The sequence below is a fragment of the Pseudopodoces humilis genome, chromosome 10 (genome assembly GCF_049639895.1).
Source record: "Pseudopodoces humilis isolate 2021_Gansu_Grassland_sample_001 chromosome 10, ASM4963989v1, whole genome shotgun sequence".
In the NCBI taxonomy this organism is placed as follows: domain Eukaryota; kingdom Metazoa; phylum Chordata; class Aves; order Passeriformes; family Paridae; genus Pseudopodoces; species Pseudopodoces humilis.
The window spans coordinates 17,404,813-17,423,775 of NC_142209.1; the positions used below are offsets into that span (position 1 = coordinate 17,404,813).

General features: G+C 38.1%; 1 protein-coding gene across 4 annotated transcripts in view; it reads left to right on the forward strand.

Moving 5' to 3' along the window:
* The window catches only part of ZNHIT6 (zinc finger HIT-type containing 6), a 31,269-nt gene that overhangs the window by 2,717 nt on the left and 9,589 nt on the right, over positions 1-18,963 (forward strand). Inside the window, exons 5-10 of one of the 4 annotated variants that reach the window (XR_015773348.1) lie at positions 303-406; positions 8,365-8,433; positions 9,213-9,293; positions 9,794-9,874; positions 13,170-13,294; positions 14,358-14,419. Coding sequence is in view for 1 of the 4 variants with exons in the window: in XM_005521273.3 (XP_005521330.3) it covers positions 303-406; positions 8,365-8,433; positions 9,213-9,293; positions 9,794-9,874 (335 nt within the window). In the remaining 3 variants the exon portion in view is untranslated. Of the gene's footprint in view, positions 1-302; positions 407-8,364; positions 8,434-9,212; positions 9,294-9,793; positions 9,875-13,169; positions 13,295-14,346; positions 14,420-18,963 lie in introns of all 4 variants that reach the window. The other 3 variants (XR_015773350.1, XR_015773349.1, XM_005521273.3) reach the window with 3 other exon arrangements.

Genomic DNA, 18,963 nt, shown 5'->3' on the forward strand with positions numbered 1-18,963 from the left:
TGTTATTACGGCCACAATGATCACACTGTGACTTCCAAGGTGTGTTAAAGAACTTTTACTATGAGTAGGTCATTGGCATGTTCTTTTTTAATAGTAAAAAAACTTACAAAAATGTTTCAGAGAGTTTCTAGGCTTACTTAATTTTTTTTCACTCAGGATGGTTTTTTAAATATTGAGAGTATTTCATTAAATATGGCCTTTTCTATAGTATTCTCATAATTCCTGCCAGTTTTTTATTGTTTAATTTTCAGGGGGTTTATATACTCAGATTTTTAAAAAAAAATGTTTTTATTTTTTGCCAGTTATACTGCTTAAGGAACAAAGCTCGAGGGTGTAATATTGAGCTAAAAACACTGCCTGTTGGATTTACAAAAAGAAGAGAAAATTCTACCACCTTCAATTCCGTGTGAGTCTTCAGTTGGTTACAGTCAGCATTATTTTATTTTCACTGAGCATATAATGATGAGAATTTAAGTTCATACCAATATGCTTGCTTTAAGATCTGTTAGATGCACCTTGTATTTTGCAAAATATTGTTTAATATTTCATGCTTTATATTTTCATCTTCTTTAGGTTCTTTGAGCTCAGTTTAACAGCTTACATAATTCATACTTTATTTTGAAAAATGCTAACATTGAGTAATGGTAGGAAGAATCAGTGCTGTTGTGGTCTTTTTTTTTATTAACAGTTAGGTTTTTTGCTGGAAAAAGAAAATGCTTCTTTGGAGATTTTATGATAGAGGATTGATGTAGAAAGCTTGCAGAAATCCCTGCCTCTGGAAAGGCTGACTTCAAATCTGAAGAGGTGCTTCAGCACCTGAGTTGCATTCTGTGGTGGGAGTTGCTGTGCTGGAGAGTGGGAATGTTTGATACAGCACAGCTTAGAGAGACAAATGCAGACACACAAAAATTTAAGAAGGCGGCTAAGGAAAATTTAAATATTTCTTCCTTTATCCACTCTGTGGTTTTTCTCTGACATCCAGAATTTTTATTTCAAAGTATTTTCACAGTAAAAATGGAAGAAATTATTAGGTATTTCATTGCAACAAGAATCAGGTCTACAGTTCAGCTCAGTGGTATACTGGGGTCAAATAAAAATGCCTTCTGAGCTTCTCACAGCAGTGACATCCCTGATGGCTCACATCCCCCCGATGGCTCCTTTATTTGTTTTGTTCATGGTCTCAGTTTTGGTGGCAATTTGTGTTTTCAGGATGCACTGTCCCTCTGTTCTGGGAGCTGTGCACTCCACGGTGTCAGTCTCTGACTGGCCACCAGAGGTCTGTCTCTGACAGAGTAATAACCCACCTGGAAACTGCTCAGCACACCCACCTGGATCGTTTAGGCTGCTCTAGGGAAAATCATAGGCAGGTTTGGTTTTGCACGTAGATTTTAGCAGAACATTAGGCATCAAATAGATGTAGAAGTGTAACTTTTTAAAGTTAAATATTTTACCAGTTCTGTCCGAGAAAACCCAGACTGAACCAATGGAAAGAAAGGAAATCTGAGGTAATTTCTCCTCCCTCTGTCTCAGATTTATATGTCTGGTCTTAGAATAGACCAGGTCTGTCGCAGACCTTACAGAGGTTGTCTCCCTCTGCACTGACTTCCCTGTCTTTGGCTGCATGCTCTGCCTTATACAGATCCCTATTACTAGTCTCATGCTGGAAAAAGTATCTCAGACTTGGAGCTGAGTTTCACTTTAATGGGGAATTTCCTCAATGTAGCAGATAAAACAACATAATGCACTTAAAACATACAGGGTAAGAAGCAGCCCTCAAGAGGAAGCACAGGAATGCTGGGGTCAGTAGCTAAACAAGGACACAGGGGCACAGACACAGGGAGGTTTGACAGCATTGGGAAGATCCTGGGCATGGTACAGTGCTGTACTGAAGAGACATTTGCCTTCATGTACCTATTTTTTTTTCTCTAGAAAGCCTTTTTGGGTACAGACTGAAGTGTAGCTTGCGTTTGGAACAAATTAAACTTTGAGCAGATTATTTCATGTGTTTTGTGTACTTCTTGTAGTTTTAACAGAAGCAGATTTAAAATCTAAGAGAATGGGGCAAGGAAGGTAACTTCTTGGCAAACAGACATGGAAATATTTCACAGGCTTTCTGGTAGAATGCCTTACTGGTTGGTGTCATTCATGAAGTCCTAGGGAACTTTTGTTGTTGCTGTGGAATGGTAGCTTCTCTGGGACTTTTACATCCCACCAGGATGGGGACTGGATAATATTCTCTGTCCTGAATAGCATTGGAAATCACCATCCTTTTCTTGCAAATGCTGTCCAAGGGTATGGAACATGCTCAGTGATTATTACACAAAGGATGTATTTCCTCTCTATTGCTGCTAGTGTTATTCACACAGCAATGGGTTATTTGAATTCAGTGATGCAGATTAAAAATTAACATCTGGGTTCTGGGTTGGGGTTTTTTTTTGTTTTTTGGTTGTTTGTTTTGGTTTTTTTTAACTGTCATGTTCTGCCTATTCTCTTTAAATGAGTTCTAAGGAATCAAGTTTGGTCAAACCAGTGATTATCAGGCATTTAGCACCCATGTAATGGGATTTCATGACACTCACAACATTTTGTTGAATATCACATTGAAATGAGGTAAAGCTATGCAAATAGTCATATTTCCATTATATGAGCTTAGCACCTGACGGTGCTCAGGGTCTGATCCCTCTCCTTGCAGATGTGAGCCCCTTCTCATGCTGTTTGTCAGTGGAGATTTGTAGACAGATTGCTCCAGAGGGTGGGGGCTGGAAGATGCTCAACATCTGTGCGTGGAAAACTGAGAACAGGCTTCTCCCATGTCCTCTTGACACTCTCCCTGTGAGCCAAGCTCTTGGGCAGTATAAGGCAGGAATGAGAGTACTCTGAAACCAGGAAGTACAGGATGTGTTCTTGTGTCATCCCCTGCCTGTGCCAGCGCTGGAGGACAGATGAGTGTTGTTTCGATGTGTTAACCAGACTCTGCATTTCCTGGATTCCATGAGTTTGTTTGCTAAATCTGATGTTGTGAAAGCACACATGCCGATGCTGGGCAACACATGGATTAGACTAATGTGTAATATTGAATATCTAGGTAATGGAGGGTCATTAGAAAGTAGTGTCTGAATCCAGAGTGTGAACTCATGGTGCATCTGAGTTCTTATTCATAAATTATTTTTAAAGTGCTGCTTCACCCTACATTTCCTGTGGTGCCCTTATTTTCAATACATCTGAGAGTTTCCCACTGGACACGTTCTGCCATGCAGTTGATGGGGTGAATTGCTGGGATAGGCAGCCTCTGGGGAAAGGGGTGAAAGATGAGGCCAGGCTGAAACCAAGAGCAAGAGCAACAGCTGGAAAGCTCTAGCCAGCAGGTCGAATGGGAAGAGGGGAATGAGCTTGCGAGTCCATGGCTCCTGTTCGCTGGCAGGAATGATACAGTGAGACACTGAAATGGGGCAGTGCAGTTCCCTGAGCTCTGCAGCTTGTGCTGCTCTGCTCCAGCCCTCCTTGCTGCTTGCTGTCGTAGACATCTCCAGCCAGCTTCCTCCATGCTCCTTTCACAGCATATTTCCCGGTCAAAATCCTTTTTACCTCTCTTCCCCACCAAGAGGGGCCAGAGGGCTACAAACCTCTCTTGTAGCAGGCATGCTTGCAGCCTGGGAGCATTTGGTCAGGGGGATATATGTGGGAGAAGAAGGAAGGTTTTACATTCCCTCTCCTCTTTAATGTAATTGTGAGAAAAAAATACAGTGTGGAGATTTGGGATTAGCATAATTTAGGAGATCATAGGTGTTACACTTTGAGGTACACCTGGAAGTTCTAAAATGTCAGCTCTAATCCTTAGCTAGGTAGACAATTAAATTTATTGTTGGAAGTGTTGATTTTGAGAATATAGAAAGGAGTTTTCTGATCTGGGTTTTGACTTAATATTACACCAGTGGAGCTGTTAAACTTGGATTTAGTTGTTACTTAGTACATAGGTTTGCTTGCTTTCTTGGACCCACGAAGAAGAAAGTTAAGTTGCTAAAGGAAAGAAAGTCAAGGAAGGTAATATTATCCAAAACTATATGAGCTGAATGCTCAGTACTTCAATTAAACTTCAGTGCATTCTGAGAGAGTACTAGTTGCCAGATGAAAGAATAGCTGGTCTGTTATTAAACTTCATGTCTTTTTAATCACTTTGATGAATTCAAAATGAAAGAGACAGGAAATGCTACAGCATTTGCACTTTGATGTAAGATATCCTGTATACTAATATTTTAAGAATACTAGTTGCTAAATTGAAAGCAAATCATCAATGAATCACTGTCTTTGACAGGCTGGCAGTGAAATACTTCTGTAGAAACAGAACTGCAGTTGATGTCTTAAGATGTGATGAATTTGGAATTTTTTGTCAATAAATACTTCAGTTTGCATACATATATACATGCACTTTTAAAAACACCTTCTAAGCACGTTTAAAACAGTTCTACTGCATTCTAGACAAAACTGAGAGGAAGTGGTCAGAGGAAGCCTAGGTAGGAAAGTTAAGCTTTATGAAATATTTCATATGTTTTTTAAGAAATGCGTAAACATTAGACACTTCTAGAAATCTGCCAAGGCACTTAACGGGTTTGCCCAAGTTCAGAATCCTTTGTAGATCAGTCCTTTAATCCTCAGCAGCTGTACTGTCTACGAACAGTTTTTTGAGCATCTTCTTAGGTAGTGCTCTAACTGTAAAGGTAGTGAAAATTCTCAGTTGTTCTGAGAGCCAGCTGGAGGAGACAGCCAATTTGTATATACTGCTGCTGTCTTTGTAACATCAGAAGTAAAAATGTTTCTGTTGTTGCTGTGAAAAAATTTTAAATCATCTACCCATTGGTCTGGGAGAACTACAGTTGATGACAAAATAAGTTTTTGGAAGTTTTAGGAGGAATGAAAGGTAGATAGTTACTTCTAGTAGAACTGTAGTTGTGAAACAGCCTGTGTGGTTCTGAATGTATTTTGCATCTATATCTCATGCAGAGAGAGAGATGCGTGGCTCCCCTTTTCCCTCTGATCCATTTCCATGTTTCTGAAGTAGCCAGAACAGGAGATGAAACCAAGCAGTGCAGGGATGGGCTATGATGCTACTTTTACTGACATCATTGATGTACTTGTGGCTTCACCCAGATCTCTGCTGTTTGGTAGTTTTATAATCAGTGCCTTGGTATCCAAAAAACCAAGGCACTGTTGGAAGGGCGTTCCATGGCAGCAGAGTGGCATGAAATGCTTCATGGAGTGAGCTGTTACTCAAATGCAGATGACTTATTCAATTAGGCATTTTCATTTCGAAAATGAACATGCTACATGTTGGTTGTGTTTGAAGGAAACACTGCCCCAGTGAGCCATAATGGAAAATGAAGTCAGTGAGATCTGGAGCCAGGATATCTAACTTTGATCAGAACTTGTTGTGAAGATACTTTGGTAGCATCTACAGTTGGCATCAAGTTCTCTGGGCACACATCAGTGATGGTGAGGGATCCTTCACTTCAATAACAGGCACCCAGCAGGTTGTTCTTCAGTACTTCATTGTACAGTGAAGAGTATGAAGCTATTTCTGTTACATGCTTCTTTTTTTCCTGCCTGCTTCTATCCTGTTCTTAAACTGCCTTGCTTCTTTCTGCTTGCCATTTACTTCCAGGCAAGAGTACTTTAAAGAGAGATGAAGTCATTAATTGCCAGTATTACTATTATGGTATTAGTTTGCTGAGAAAAAAAAATCAACATTTCTGTTTTTTCAAAGTGGAACTTTTTGATGAAAAATGCGCTTTTTACCTTCAACTTCCCTGATTCACAGCACTTCCTGTGCACTATTCCATAGACTAGATTGTGCCTGGATGGGGGAGGTAGAGCAAAAGTCTGAGAAGAATCCTCTTAAGCTGATTTTACAGCTGCAGTGATGAACTGAGTCTGCCTCAGTGAGCCCACAGGGAATCAGTCTTGCATGTGAAATGAGGATGTGCTGTGTGACAACCATTTGTACAGACACATGACGAGTGTTCCTAGCAACAGGTAGAAGATAGCTAAAAGTTCTTGTCAGAGCATTTCTTTTTCAAGTGCCTGTGTTAGAGACAGTCCTTTGGGCCACGTGCATGTTTCTGTGAGCTGTCATGGTTTGTCTCTCTCATGCTTTGGCTGTCTTGATTTAAAGATCAAAGTGTCACAGAAAGGGTTGGTCACTTAGAATAGATAAACATGGCCTGTTTGAAAAAATTCTGGAAGACAGTGAGTTAAATGAAAACTTGCTAGCAAGCCTCATGTTGATTAATAACATAGAGCAAAACCCTCTTTTGAACAGTCCTTATAAACCTTGTAATAAACGTGTCCATCGTGTTTCCTTCAGCTAATGGTGGTGACCCTATTTCTGTGTCTAAAGCTTACTAACTTTTAATAGTCTCCCTGGGAAAGTGCTTTGAAATAACACCATTCCATGTTAAATGGCAGATACAAAGATGTCTGAGAGGAATCACAAGCTTGTTAATCGCAAGGGAACTGAACTGGTTACATAACCCTATTGAAATTCCAGTTTGCTCTGTGTGTATGGTAGCATTAGTGCTTCCTTCAGCTGTCAAGATAAGAATTGCAAAACCTTGTTTTACTTACCTTGCAAAAAACTCCCAAAATTCCACTCAATGGTTTTGAGGTATTTCAAAACATTTTGCAGTTTGGTAATGTAAGACTGTCATACCAATATGCAAAATAGCATAAAATTCATGGGCCCAAATACTTTGCCAGCTTCTGGTTATATATATATATGCTATATGTTTTCTGTGTTATCCTTCATTTGTGGTCAGACAATCTTACCTTTTCCAGACCTGATGTTCTCTAATTCTACCTTTCAAGGCATTCTCATTCTCCACTTTAACAAGCATGAGCAGAGAGAAGGGAGGAACCACAAGGCATGCTGCACAGCTCTGCTGAGGCACACATTGCTTTGGGGACCCTGGCTTTCATTTATTTGTTTTATTCTAATTATTACTTTCTTGGAGCTGGGGGTTCCTGCGTGCTCTTTTTTTTGGTAAATACTAGCACATCTGATTTTACTTACACTCCAGAAAATATGGTTCAACTGTAAAGCTCACTTTTCTCCTAGGAACAACTAGGTAAAGGAATTATTTATTTGATAAGCTCACTTTATAAAAAGTGCTCACATTCAAAAATTGATATCACAGTTAATTGAGCTTAGCAGCTAAGTTTACTATTTTGCTAGTGGATGCACATACACTCCTCTCTGCAACCAGCTAGAACCTGCTGGATAATATTTCATTTGCCTGATAAACAAATTAAATAATATGTTGGAACAACACTGTGTTTACTTTTTATTGTAAACCAGAATCTTTGGATAACTGAGGGTGATTATCCTGGATGCAGTAATTCTTTGGTTTGAAATAATGTTTATAAAAGTAGTTAAAAAAAAAACACCATTAGATGTCCCTGTGCTTCACAGATGTTTGAGCTCTGATTTCTAAATCTTTGCTGTTTGTCAAGAGTGTGAATTTCTGAACCAGAGCAAAGGGCCAGGAACCTACCTTTTAGGCTGTGCTTTCTCTTAGGGAATTCTTTTAGAAATGTTTCTGCAGATTTTCTGCAAATAAGCAAAAAGGCAAGTAGAGACTGCCCAATCTAGCAAAGTATTCTCTAGAAGTACAGGCTAAGATGATGCTGTTCTCAAGCTATGCTTCAGTAGCTTCTGTTCTCAGGTATTACTTATGCTAGCTGCAAAGAGAAGGTGGGTCTTAAAAATAACAACTAACATAAAGAAGAAAGGAATGTGACATCACTTTGTCCCTACCAGAAATTTTACGATCTTTCTGTAAAATGTTTGTTCTTTCTAACTTCTCTTATCCATGTTATGCCAGAAGGCAACTTCCTTCCCTGGCCATGACACATTTTCTATTGAGGCCATCATAGCTGGAAAAAGTTGAGTCCCTTGTGTTCTGTAGGACCCAGCCTCAGCTGGGACTCAGGCTGTTATTGTTGCAGAGGTTTGGTAATCTGTCCTGGTGGATATGCCAAAAAGCAGTTTCCTTTTCTGAAATTAAAGGGCAGCAGGAATATACTCACTTTTAAAATGTGAAATACTGTTGATCAGTTAATTGATGATATTATATTTGTAAGTAACAGATTTTCATCCCATGAGAACTTGAAATTTAGCAGGATGTGGGAGTGCTACATCTTTCAAAGGACATCTCAGCTTCTCTGCATGTCCCTGTAACTCTTTGAAGCCATTCAAAATCTTAACCGTGTCTTTTCTTCTGCACCCGTGCTGTAGGTTACCAAGCTTTATCATAGAAAAGTGGTAGTTGTTACCTACTAAGACTAAGAATATGCATTTCTTTTTGTTTCCAGGGAGAACAAGTTCTACTGGCATTTGAAGCTCTTATTTCCTCACTGTCATGCTGAATACACTTTAAAAGGGTACAGAACTTTAAAAACTGTTTTTATAAAGTTTAAATCTGTTGAAGTTGAACTGCAAAATACTTGGATCAGTTCTTACCGAGTTCTCTTATAAGAGGGTAAACTTAGGTATTAATTTTAGTCTTAAATAAAAGGGCATTTCAATCTAAAAAAAAATTGTATAGTCCTGTTCTCTCTGAAAGCTAGCAGGCTTTCCAAATCAGGCTTAATGTTTGTTAGTCCTTTTCTCTATGTAAAAAGAGAGCTTGTATATTCATAATAGTAGTAACCCTGCACGTGACATACTCTCTTCTCATGGAGCAGATGTTCAGCACGATTTGCCACCCCTCCTCACCTGCACTCTGAAGCTAACCTTCATACAGGGTGAAGTGATTGCATTGTTTGCTTTGTAGGAAAGTCCACAAACGCATTTTGAAAAGACAAAAAAATAAGCTGTAATTGACAAATGCTTCTCCTTTTTTCCTAGCCTGAAGGGAGGTGAGAAATATGTCCTTGTCTGCTTCTAGGACTGCAGGAGCAGCTTGTTTCTTTTGCAGGGTTAGAAACTAGAGATACGCATCTGTTTACTCCTTAAAAGTGCCTGTGAAATCCAGTGCTGAAATTGAGATAAAGCTGCCAATATCTGTGCAGTATTGATGACGTTTATGATCCTCCCATAAACTACTCAGCTGTGCCATTGTAGCATGCTAACCTACAGCTTCCTTCAGGTGACTCACAGTAGAAACTTATGTACCTGATGAACGATGTCTCACATGCTTGATTTTTATCTTTGCTGAAAGGGTGCCTGATGATAAAACACTTGCTGATATCCTCAAGCCATACATTGATCCAGTGGAGTCAGATCCTGTAGTTTGTCAAAGGTGTGTACCGAACTTTCCTTCCTCATTGATCTAATGCACTAATAAAAGGGAATGGTTCTGAATACATGGCTTAAATTAGCTGCAGTACCAGCTTGCAGAGCTGAGTTCCCAGTCAAAAGTACATCTTTAATTCCTGTGATGAAAACCATCCTAACATTCACCAACCAACTAACCCTGGGGTACAGCCACCAAATTTAAACCAGCAAAAAATTAAGAAACTGAGTCATGGCACGCAGACCAAATAAAGCAACAGTAATTCTGGAAAATGTAATCATAATTAACCTCAATGGACATGAGAGTAAACCTTCAGAATAATTAGAAAAACATGCTAATAATTACAACCCTCGTTTATAGAAAACACCTAATTATGTGACAAATTATTGTTTTAATGAAAATGTACATTATTTTGGCTCTTGACATGCATAAGATAGTCATTTCTTATGGATGACAGGAAGAAAAGTCATTTTACATAATTTCTGCATCTTCACTTTTTTTTTCAGATTAAAAATCTATACAGCATCTCCTCTATCAGATGTACAAATTTTAATGAAAATAGAAAACAGGAACCGAAATTCTATCAGGTAAGGTGCTTCTTCAGTTTATGTGCTTAGTAATTAAAAACAGTAAGAAGATGGAACACATTTATTAGTCCTTAATATTACAGTTGGAGATTACATAATCTCATGGATAAAACTTCAGTGAGTAATTACAAATGGTTTTAAAAATTATTTGGCAAAAATGCTAATTCTTTGTCTTTTAATATGTCAGTATTGACATTTCAGTGCAATTACTGAGTGTGCCTGTACCTAAGCTGCTTCAGCAGCAGTCCCTGCCAATGTAACAGAATATAGGTTTGTCTTAAAATGCTAAATAACTATACTGACCCTCAGAAATTCATACATCCATTTCTTTCTGGAGGTTTCTCTGTGGATATGTTAACCTTCCAGAGGGAGTTGAAGTGATAGTCAAGATGATACTCAAGAAGAGTTGTCTTTTTAAATAAGCAAAAATTATATTTTTATCACAGTCCGTTCACTGCATTTGAAATTACACATTTTTCTCAAAGTTGCTTGCTCATCACTCTTCATGTTACTGTATTCCTGGGTGTGGGCTTTTGTCTTCAAAATTCAGACTTGTGCAGAATTGTTTTCTTTGTTTTCAGAACAGACAATAATCTTGAACTTTAAAATTAAACTTCAAAGAAATATTTTTTGCTAGTATAAATACCATTCCGAACACTCCACCCTGTTGTCACATTGTTACTGAAAAGGATATGTATCAGCTTAGTATCATAACTTATTGTGGTTCACCAGTGATTCCTAGTTAAGCATCTGAAAGTACATTCTTGTCTTCAAAGGTAACAAATGTAAATAATATGCTTCCCTAAAATATGATACATTATTTATACAGAGGGAATAAGGGTATGTTGTAAGAATTTTAGCTGTAACTTAGGTTCCAGTTTATGCTGTTTTTTTCACAGTAATATTAAAAAATGTGTAATGTACTTTTCAGTTCAAATTCAAGTGCAAACTCTTAATGATTTTGATGGATTTTTTTTCCCCTTTGCAATCACTTTTTGAAATATGGTTGTAACATTTGCCATCAGAATTGCCAGCTAGAAACCTGTTGTTTTTACCTGAATTTGAAGATACAGAGCCCTGCTTCATATATGCAGGGAAGAAACATGAAACACCATGGACTGCCTAGTACCCTGTGTCTGAGTTTTATAAGTGTGGGAATAGTGAGTTCTCATTTGTGAACACTGAAGTTGTAAGGGACCAGCTGTTTCAGCTGAATATTCAGAAGTCCAAGGAGCCTCGTGGGTTTCATCCCAGAGTACTGAAAGAGGTATTGGATCTTACGGCAAGACTCCTCTTGATCATGTATTAAAGGCCTTGGGGTCTGAAGAGGTCCCTGCTGTCATGTTTTAACCTAGCAGGCAGCTAAACACAGTTCAGGCACTCACACAGCACCCCACAACATCCCAGGGGGATGGGGAATGATTCAGAAATAGAAAATTAGAATTATTGTGTTGCAATAGAGATAGTTTAATAGGACAAAAAAGGAAAGGATGAGAATGATAAAAGAATTAGAATATACAAAACAACTGATGCCCAGTGAAATTGCTTACCATCCACTGACCAGTGTCCAGCCAGTTCCTAAGCAGCAGCCCCCAGCCAGCTTTGTTTTTAATTTAATTTAATTTGCCTGTAATGTTGGCCAGGTGTGGTGTGGAATATCCCTTTGGCCTGTTGTGATCAGCTGTCCTTGCTGTGTCTTCTCCCAGCTTCTTGTGCCTTCCAGCCTACTTGCTGGTGGGGTGGTGTGAGGAGTTGAAAAGATCTTGACAGTATAAGCAGTAGTCTTCCATATTTCCTTTTTTAAGAAAGAAGGAAAACTTTTCCAATAGCTGTGTAGGAGGTTTGGGAAATAAACCAGTTTAATATAGAAGTTGACTATCTCTTGTGCTCACTAGGGGTTTTTTTCTTATTTAACCGTTTGCCTCTTCTGAAATATCTATAGCTTTTCCTTATGTCACAGATTTGAGCGGGAATTCTTGTTCATTAAATTAAATTAACCTAAATATTCTGAAGTCTGAGACTTCTCTGTATTCCTAGAATCAGCCTATGTTGGTTGATAATGAGGTTGGAGTAATTGGTATTTATCTCACGTAGTGAATGTTAAGTTTAAAGTATAGGAAAAATCAGAAAGTTAAAACAGAAGCGCATCTTGACTTGAGAATTGCAGTTCCTCACTTGGAAATTATGTGAATCTTTTCATATAAGTTGGTGGAGCAGGCCCAGCTGGGGCAGTGCAGACAGGTTAAGGAAACAGCATACTGAAAAAAAAATTCCTCCTCTGAAAGGAAAGAACAAAGTTTGCTTGGAATGATGGGACTGCTGTCAGCATAAAGTCACTTCTGTCGACATAAGCTGTGTCTGTGCCAGCAAGCGCTCTCAGCACAGTTGTTGTGACAAAGCCTCTGTGAGGGAATTCAGATTTTTACTGTAGTTGCATTGCAGTTAAGTAAGAGAGAATTTGTTTCAGTTTCTTCTCCTTTTGGTTCCTCATCCCTATATTAATCAGACAGTATTGTTTGTACTCTATGGATCAGTACCTGGAATTGCAGTAGAAGCACTTGTGATCCAAACATGCCCAGCTTGCTGCTTAGTGGTCTTCCCTGTGGATCAAAAACTGAGTGGAGACAGAGCTCCCTCACCTTTCTTTATCTAGGTTTCTTTAACAGTGGGAAGTGTTAAGTGCTGGTTTGTGTAGCCTTGAGTGCTGCTGTCAGCTCAGTGTAATTTCTCATCCTGTGCCTCCTCATTCTGCGTGATTTTATGCTGCATATTCCTGTATGGCAAAATGCTTTTCCATCACTTTGTGGGCAGACTGAAGGAGTAGGATTGGTGTAGGCTACTCATACACATAAGTCTACATGAATGTTTTGTTATCTGCAACTTCTGTGCTCACCAGAAAAATTTCTTCTCCACAAGCACTAGATTATAGAAAAGCTGTAAATATATGTCAGATGCTGGTTTTAGGCTTAGCAGAATTTTTTGGAAAAAAATCCTTTTCACGGTCACAATTTTGTATTATTGAGGAAGTGCAGTGGTGTTTCAGAGAGTATCTAAGCAGGATTATAAAATGTTAGTCTTCTAGTTTTAAGATAAGTGTGTTACGGAAGCATTTCCTGCAACTGTTTATGAAACAGGAGTCTGTGGTTTAGTTTTGGTTGTTTTCTGTGTTTCACAGCAAATCATCCTTTTAGTTTGAAGGTTCTTTGTAGAATGCTTTAAATTTTTGGGGTTTTATTTTTTCCTTTCTCCAGAAATATAAATTAGCCATGAAGTACTGATTTCTGCTTTCTCACAGGAGTTCTGTAGAGCTTAAGAAAGCCACTGGTGTGCAGATATCATGGATAGCTGCCAAACACTGTACTTGCTTTCTTGCTATGTGTCTTTTACCATCAGTGGTGACAGTTCCTAGAGAACTTAATGGTAAGTTCTTATTTCTGTCTTCTCTAAAACCAGTTTGTAAGAATTGCTTTCAATATGAATTGGTAGCACTCCACAGTTAATTGGGGTAACTTAAAGCATCTTTATTTCTCCTCATGTCTTCTCAGCTTTACCTGTCATTTCATGCCCTATAACTCTTAGTTACACTTGGTTTATCTTCTCATTTGCTACACTTGCTTTATGAGGAATCTTGCAAAGGAGGGTTTCAAAAAATAAGCATTACATAACTCTCTTTTTTGCTTAAAACCTTTTGGTTTTAAGGGAAGTTTGGAAAAAAATCTGCATTTGAATGGGTCAGAATAGTTTTCCGTTTGGTACTGCTTGCTTTGATCACGTGTTACGCAATTTAGTCAGTATTGGTGTCCATTCTCTCTTCAGCTGTAACTATTCCAAGAAAGGTTTAACTTCTGCCTCTTGGATGATTTTTATAGTCTACATTCTTTCATAAAGTAGTATTTTCTTTCTTCAGGATAAATTAATGTCATGACTGTCTTCAGACCTTTATTTGGGATGCCTTCAAAGTGATTTCATATGATAAGAGTATTGGTTTTTCCAGTAAGGAAAGGAAAGGTGCAACAGCCAAATTACACAGTGTGGTTTGGGAAATACACCTTCTCATTTTCCTGAGAATAGCCTTATCAGGCTTTGTGTAACAAAATCTAAACCAAGACAGCAACCATCCCTTCCCAAAATCACTTTCCTGTTGTAAAACTGCCACATCATAGAGGGATGGGTACAGAATCAGTTGTGGAATTGTTTTCTGTATCAGCAGTACTGGTGTAGTTCATGCTTCAATTACTCAGAAAGCAAAAAATACCAAAAGTATTTTTGTGCCATTTCCAACATCAGGGGGCTTCTTAACTGTCTGTGGTGGCACTGGCTGGGGCACATGAGAATAATGGCATGTTTGTCACTTAATTCTTGTGGACCACAGGGAAGAAAATCTGCTAAACGAGTATCAGAGGTTCTCCTCTACTAAATGCCATTTTTTTATGGTGGTGAACATTTCTTTTGCTTTAACTGATTTTATTCAGTTGCTTTCCAGAAGGCTGGATGATGTTAGTAATTCTGGATCACTTCCTTGTCTCAAGATCAGCTGGCAGAAATGTGAGTTATTTCCTTGGATGACTTAACTCTGTGCTCAAAGAGAATTTTCTTTTGTAGTCTATTGTTTTTAAATAACTGTGGGTTAGATCACATCAGTAGGTTGTAGTAGTCACAGTAATAGGTTTAGGAAGGTGAAGCTTTTTGTCTTAGTATGTGCAAATAAGCCAACAGACTTTTGGAAAATTATCCTGGAATTCAAAAAGTACAAGAAATGTAATGGAAACACATTTTTTAATGTAGCATTTAGATTATTTATTTCCTTATCTTTAAAATATCTGTTAGATACTTGTTTTGTCAGTTACTTTAAGATTATTTTTCAAACCCTGTTATTGAAATACATTGAAGGTAGCCTCAGGTATTGATCTGTTAATGTTTTCCTTAGTTTTTCATGCTCTCTTCCTTGGGCACTTCTTCCTGCATTATCATTTGTGAATAACTTCATGTAAAACCAAGAGAACTTATAATCTTTGCTTTCTGCTTTTCACACATAAGTCAATTTCTTTAAAAAGTCACTGCTGTTTATGTGGTGCATAGATCGATTCTTTTTATCATTCTATTATGACCTGTCTTCAAAAATTCTACTTGATCTTGCAAAACAAGTGTGCTGGAATTAGCACGTTTCAAGCATTATTTCCTTCTTTGCATTTTCTGCAAACGTTGAAAAGTGGTGTGCTTTGTTTATGATTCTTACTTAGTCTTACTTAGGAAGCAATTTCTTTTCACATTTGTGTAGTAGACAATATGCATGAAACAGGAATTAAGGATACAAATCCTTGGCTGAACTGCTGGCCTTGGCATGAGCTGGAACAGACCCCAAGCTGGCTTTAACCTATGCCAGAAGATTGACAGTAGAATTCATTACTCCTCTGTAGCTTGCAGCAGCTGGCACAAAAGCAGCTCTGCCAGCTTTACAAAAGCAGGGAGCCAGCTTGCAATAGTCATTCTTAACTGCACAACTCTAGTCAGGCACTGGTGACTTTGTGCTGCTCAAGGGGAAATAGAATTTGGTCTGTAGTCTGTTTCTTAAAACACAGCACTCCTGTGTATTAATACTTACTGCTGTTTTTTTTCCCAGAGAGTTGGATTTTGGTTTGTGGGGTTTTTAAAATTAAAACTTCTTGCTTTTCTGACTGAATACTTCCTTACGTTTTCCTGCAGGTCATTTCAGACTTCCTAGTTTGTTACTTCAGCCATTACAGTGTCATTTTTCACACGTTCCTTCTTGATCTGAACATCAGTTTCTCTGCTGACAAAAGCAAAGCAGCAGATGCCAGGTTACACAGCTTTTACTGTAAAAAGCAGTCACTTTCTTTCCTAGCTACTTACATTCTTCATTGAAATCCTCTGTTACACAACAGAGATGGAAAGCAAAAAGCTACTCATTGCTGAGTGTAGTAAGTGTGTATGGTCAGAATCTGTAGCATGCATAACTGAACGTTTGTGATGGATGACTACAATTATTTGACCTTTCGAAAGATTTTTGGGATGATTTCAAAAAAAACCCAGAGTTTGTCCATCTTACTATCTTGTGCAATCATTTTTTTCTTGAAAGGGATTCCTTTATGAACCAGTAGACGCCTGTTCTTTTTTAAAGTAACAATCCAGTGTTTTGTAATCCATGCTGAATTCTTTTGGATGAACAGTTTTATAATTAATGGTATTGCTTTAGGGTTTCTAGAGTGTCCCAGCTAGAGAGTTGCTGACTGAGACATTATTGCACAAATATGTAAGTAAGGAGCTGGAGGATGAGAGAACAATCGAAATGTTACAGTTGGCTTCAGCCAGTAGTTTGACCTGTCCAGTCATGTAGTGGTGTTCTATAAGCACCACGGTCAGATCTGAAGACACCCAGACACTTCATTCTTGCAAAGCAGGTAGGCAGACCCCACATCCTAAACCAGAAAAGCTGTATACAGTATCTTCTTTCCTTATTACGTCTGGGTTTAAAGCATGGGAACAGCCCATCCAGCACCTGCACAAGCAAATTTCATGTCCTCTCTTAGAATGTGCAGCTAGAAAAGACTGTTTCAAGAACAAATCTTGCAGTTTGCTCCAGTCTGCCATTTCTACTGCAGAACAGAGGGGACTCCCCTATATGTATGTACCTATGTAACATATGAATAGTGTGGAAAAAGTTTCCATGGAAGTTAATCTGCTGTGTAGCATACACATGTAAGGCAGATTTGAAGGTAGGAAAACAGGCTATGAAATTCAAGAGAATACTATAATGGGAAAAACCCTGTTGAATAATCTGTAGCCCCTTGGCTGAGAGAAGGAGCTGGTGAAAATGAGCTGTAGAGCCAAAGTGACACTCAAACCCTTTGTCCTATTCCAGTATAGAGTAAGAGTTGTGAGATCTATTGTGCGGCTTAATTCAGCTCTGTGGGTTGCTGTTAAAATATTTTTCTGAAGGAAAAAAATGATTTGCTGCTGGTTTCTTGGAAGAAAACAATGAGATGCTGACTTAAAGTTAGCATAGTTCCTTCATTTCAGGAGCATGGAAAGGTTGTAAAGGCTTCTAGAAGCAAAGATACAGACTCTGCCTTGGACAGTTGAAGTGATAGGCTGAACTTGGAATCTGCAGCTAGGTGAAAACATGGCAGCATAGCCATGAGTATTTTTAAAGAGACAGAGGAGAAGACAACTTTTCATGTTCTTGTCAGGAAGGAGAAAACCTGTTATTTCCTCCTGATCCTGCCAAAAGGGAATCCCTCTTTTGTTTTCTCTCTTTTGACCTAAGTGAGCTATGGCTGATTGTTTCAATGTTGCCAAGTAGGGAATTGACCTTCCTGCTTGTATCCCAAGAGAATAATTTGTTTTCTTTACATCATAGCTTTTCATTTTCATTGTAAAGCATTGGTAACCTTTTACCTTAATGGAATGTTTATGGTACTTGGATTCCCATGAAAATAAGTATAAAATTTGTGAATATGTTTCCACTATTCAATACAGAGTGTTAAAGGTATTTAGACTCTGTTTATATGAGCTAAATTTGGAAGTTAGTGCTTGCTATTCAGAGATTCAAAATTAGAGAAGGATCAATTCTTCCTGAAGTGGAGGTTCATTAGATTAACCCAAGCATAATCACAAAAATACTGCCAATTTACCGTGACTGATTTCTCATCAGTTTTATATTTGTTTATTTTAGCAGTGTACTGCTTGCTTACATTAATTTGTAAAATGAAATCTGATGTTTTAGTTTTCTGAACTTGATGTATTAAGTGTTTTTCATTGCATCCTTTGATACTCCTTGGTACAACTTACACCTCTAAAATTATTTATAGTTAGGTTTCATGGGGCTGTGTATCAGTGTACTGTCATTAAAGTAGATTTTCTACATTTTTCTACATGCTTTTTCCCCGTGACCATGCCAGTATTGTATTAGTGGTACAAGTCTCATATTTTGACTTCCTGCATTTTTGGGGAACCACGCACAGCTTTTACTCGTACTAAATATGCCACTGATACCTTTTCCATTTTTGAAACTTAAGGCATTCATCTGCAGTAGCCAGCTCACTGTCTTATTAATCAGAACTTTTCCCTTGTGAAATTCCATATTCACATTGTCTTCTGGCTAGCATTAACTCAGGCTGTTTTGTTTATCTAAGTCATATAGTGGCCGTACATGATTGTGGTTTACATTTTTTTAATATGTCAGCTGTATAATATTTGAAGAGTTGTAAACCTTGAGCTTTTAAGCAGTTTGTGAAGCTGCCTGACTCACAAAGTAAGTAAATTCCCATGTGTGTGTAAAGAACGATTGCTGTGATGCACTTGAATTATAACATCTTTACTTGCTGCTGGATTTTTGTTCTTTTTTTCATTATGTCTTATGAGATGGGGAAAGTATTTGCATTCTTGAAATTCAGTATCACTTTATTTCTGTATTCTTTGCACCAAATTCTGCCAAATGCAAGAAACTGACATTTGCTAGTTTCACATTTTCCTTTTGTTTTGTTTTGTTGTACTTTGTTTTATAACTAAAAGATGCAGAATGTTCTGTACTTCAGTTAATCTTTAGTTCATTATTGTGATCCCGAATCCTTTTACCACATCACTCTTAAAGCTCAGTCCACTAAATTGTTGATGCAGTTGCCTTATCTGCTTTATGGGTTTTGCCATCAATTGATATATTTTTCCATTACTGCCATTAAACAGCTTCTACTGTGCTTGTTTCCTTTGTGCAATTGCCTCATTCTCAAGAGGCTTAAACAAGGACAGCCTTTGTGCTTCTATGGTACTTGTACTCTTACTTTACTTCTCTCTCCTCTCTCCTTTCCATTAACTGTCTCATATATTTTCTAGGGTAGAAGTGAACAAACCAATGAGGTTTTTTTGACATCTATTGTGTCAAATAATTTAGGTGACATTTGTTCCTGCTATCTTCACCTGGCTATTACTTTTTTTTCTTCCAGGATGTTTAAACTCCCTAAAATATGTTTCTCGTAAGAGGGGGGTTGTGAGTTCAGTTTTTCTTTTCCCTATTTTACACTTGACTTTTCAACAGTTCTTAAATTTCTCTAGTGGCAAAGCCTCTTACAGCC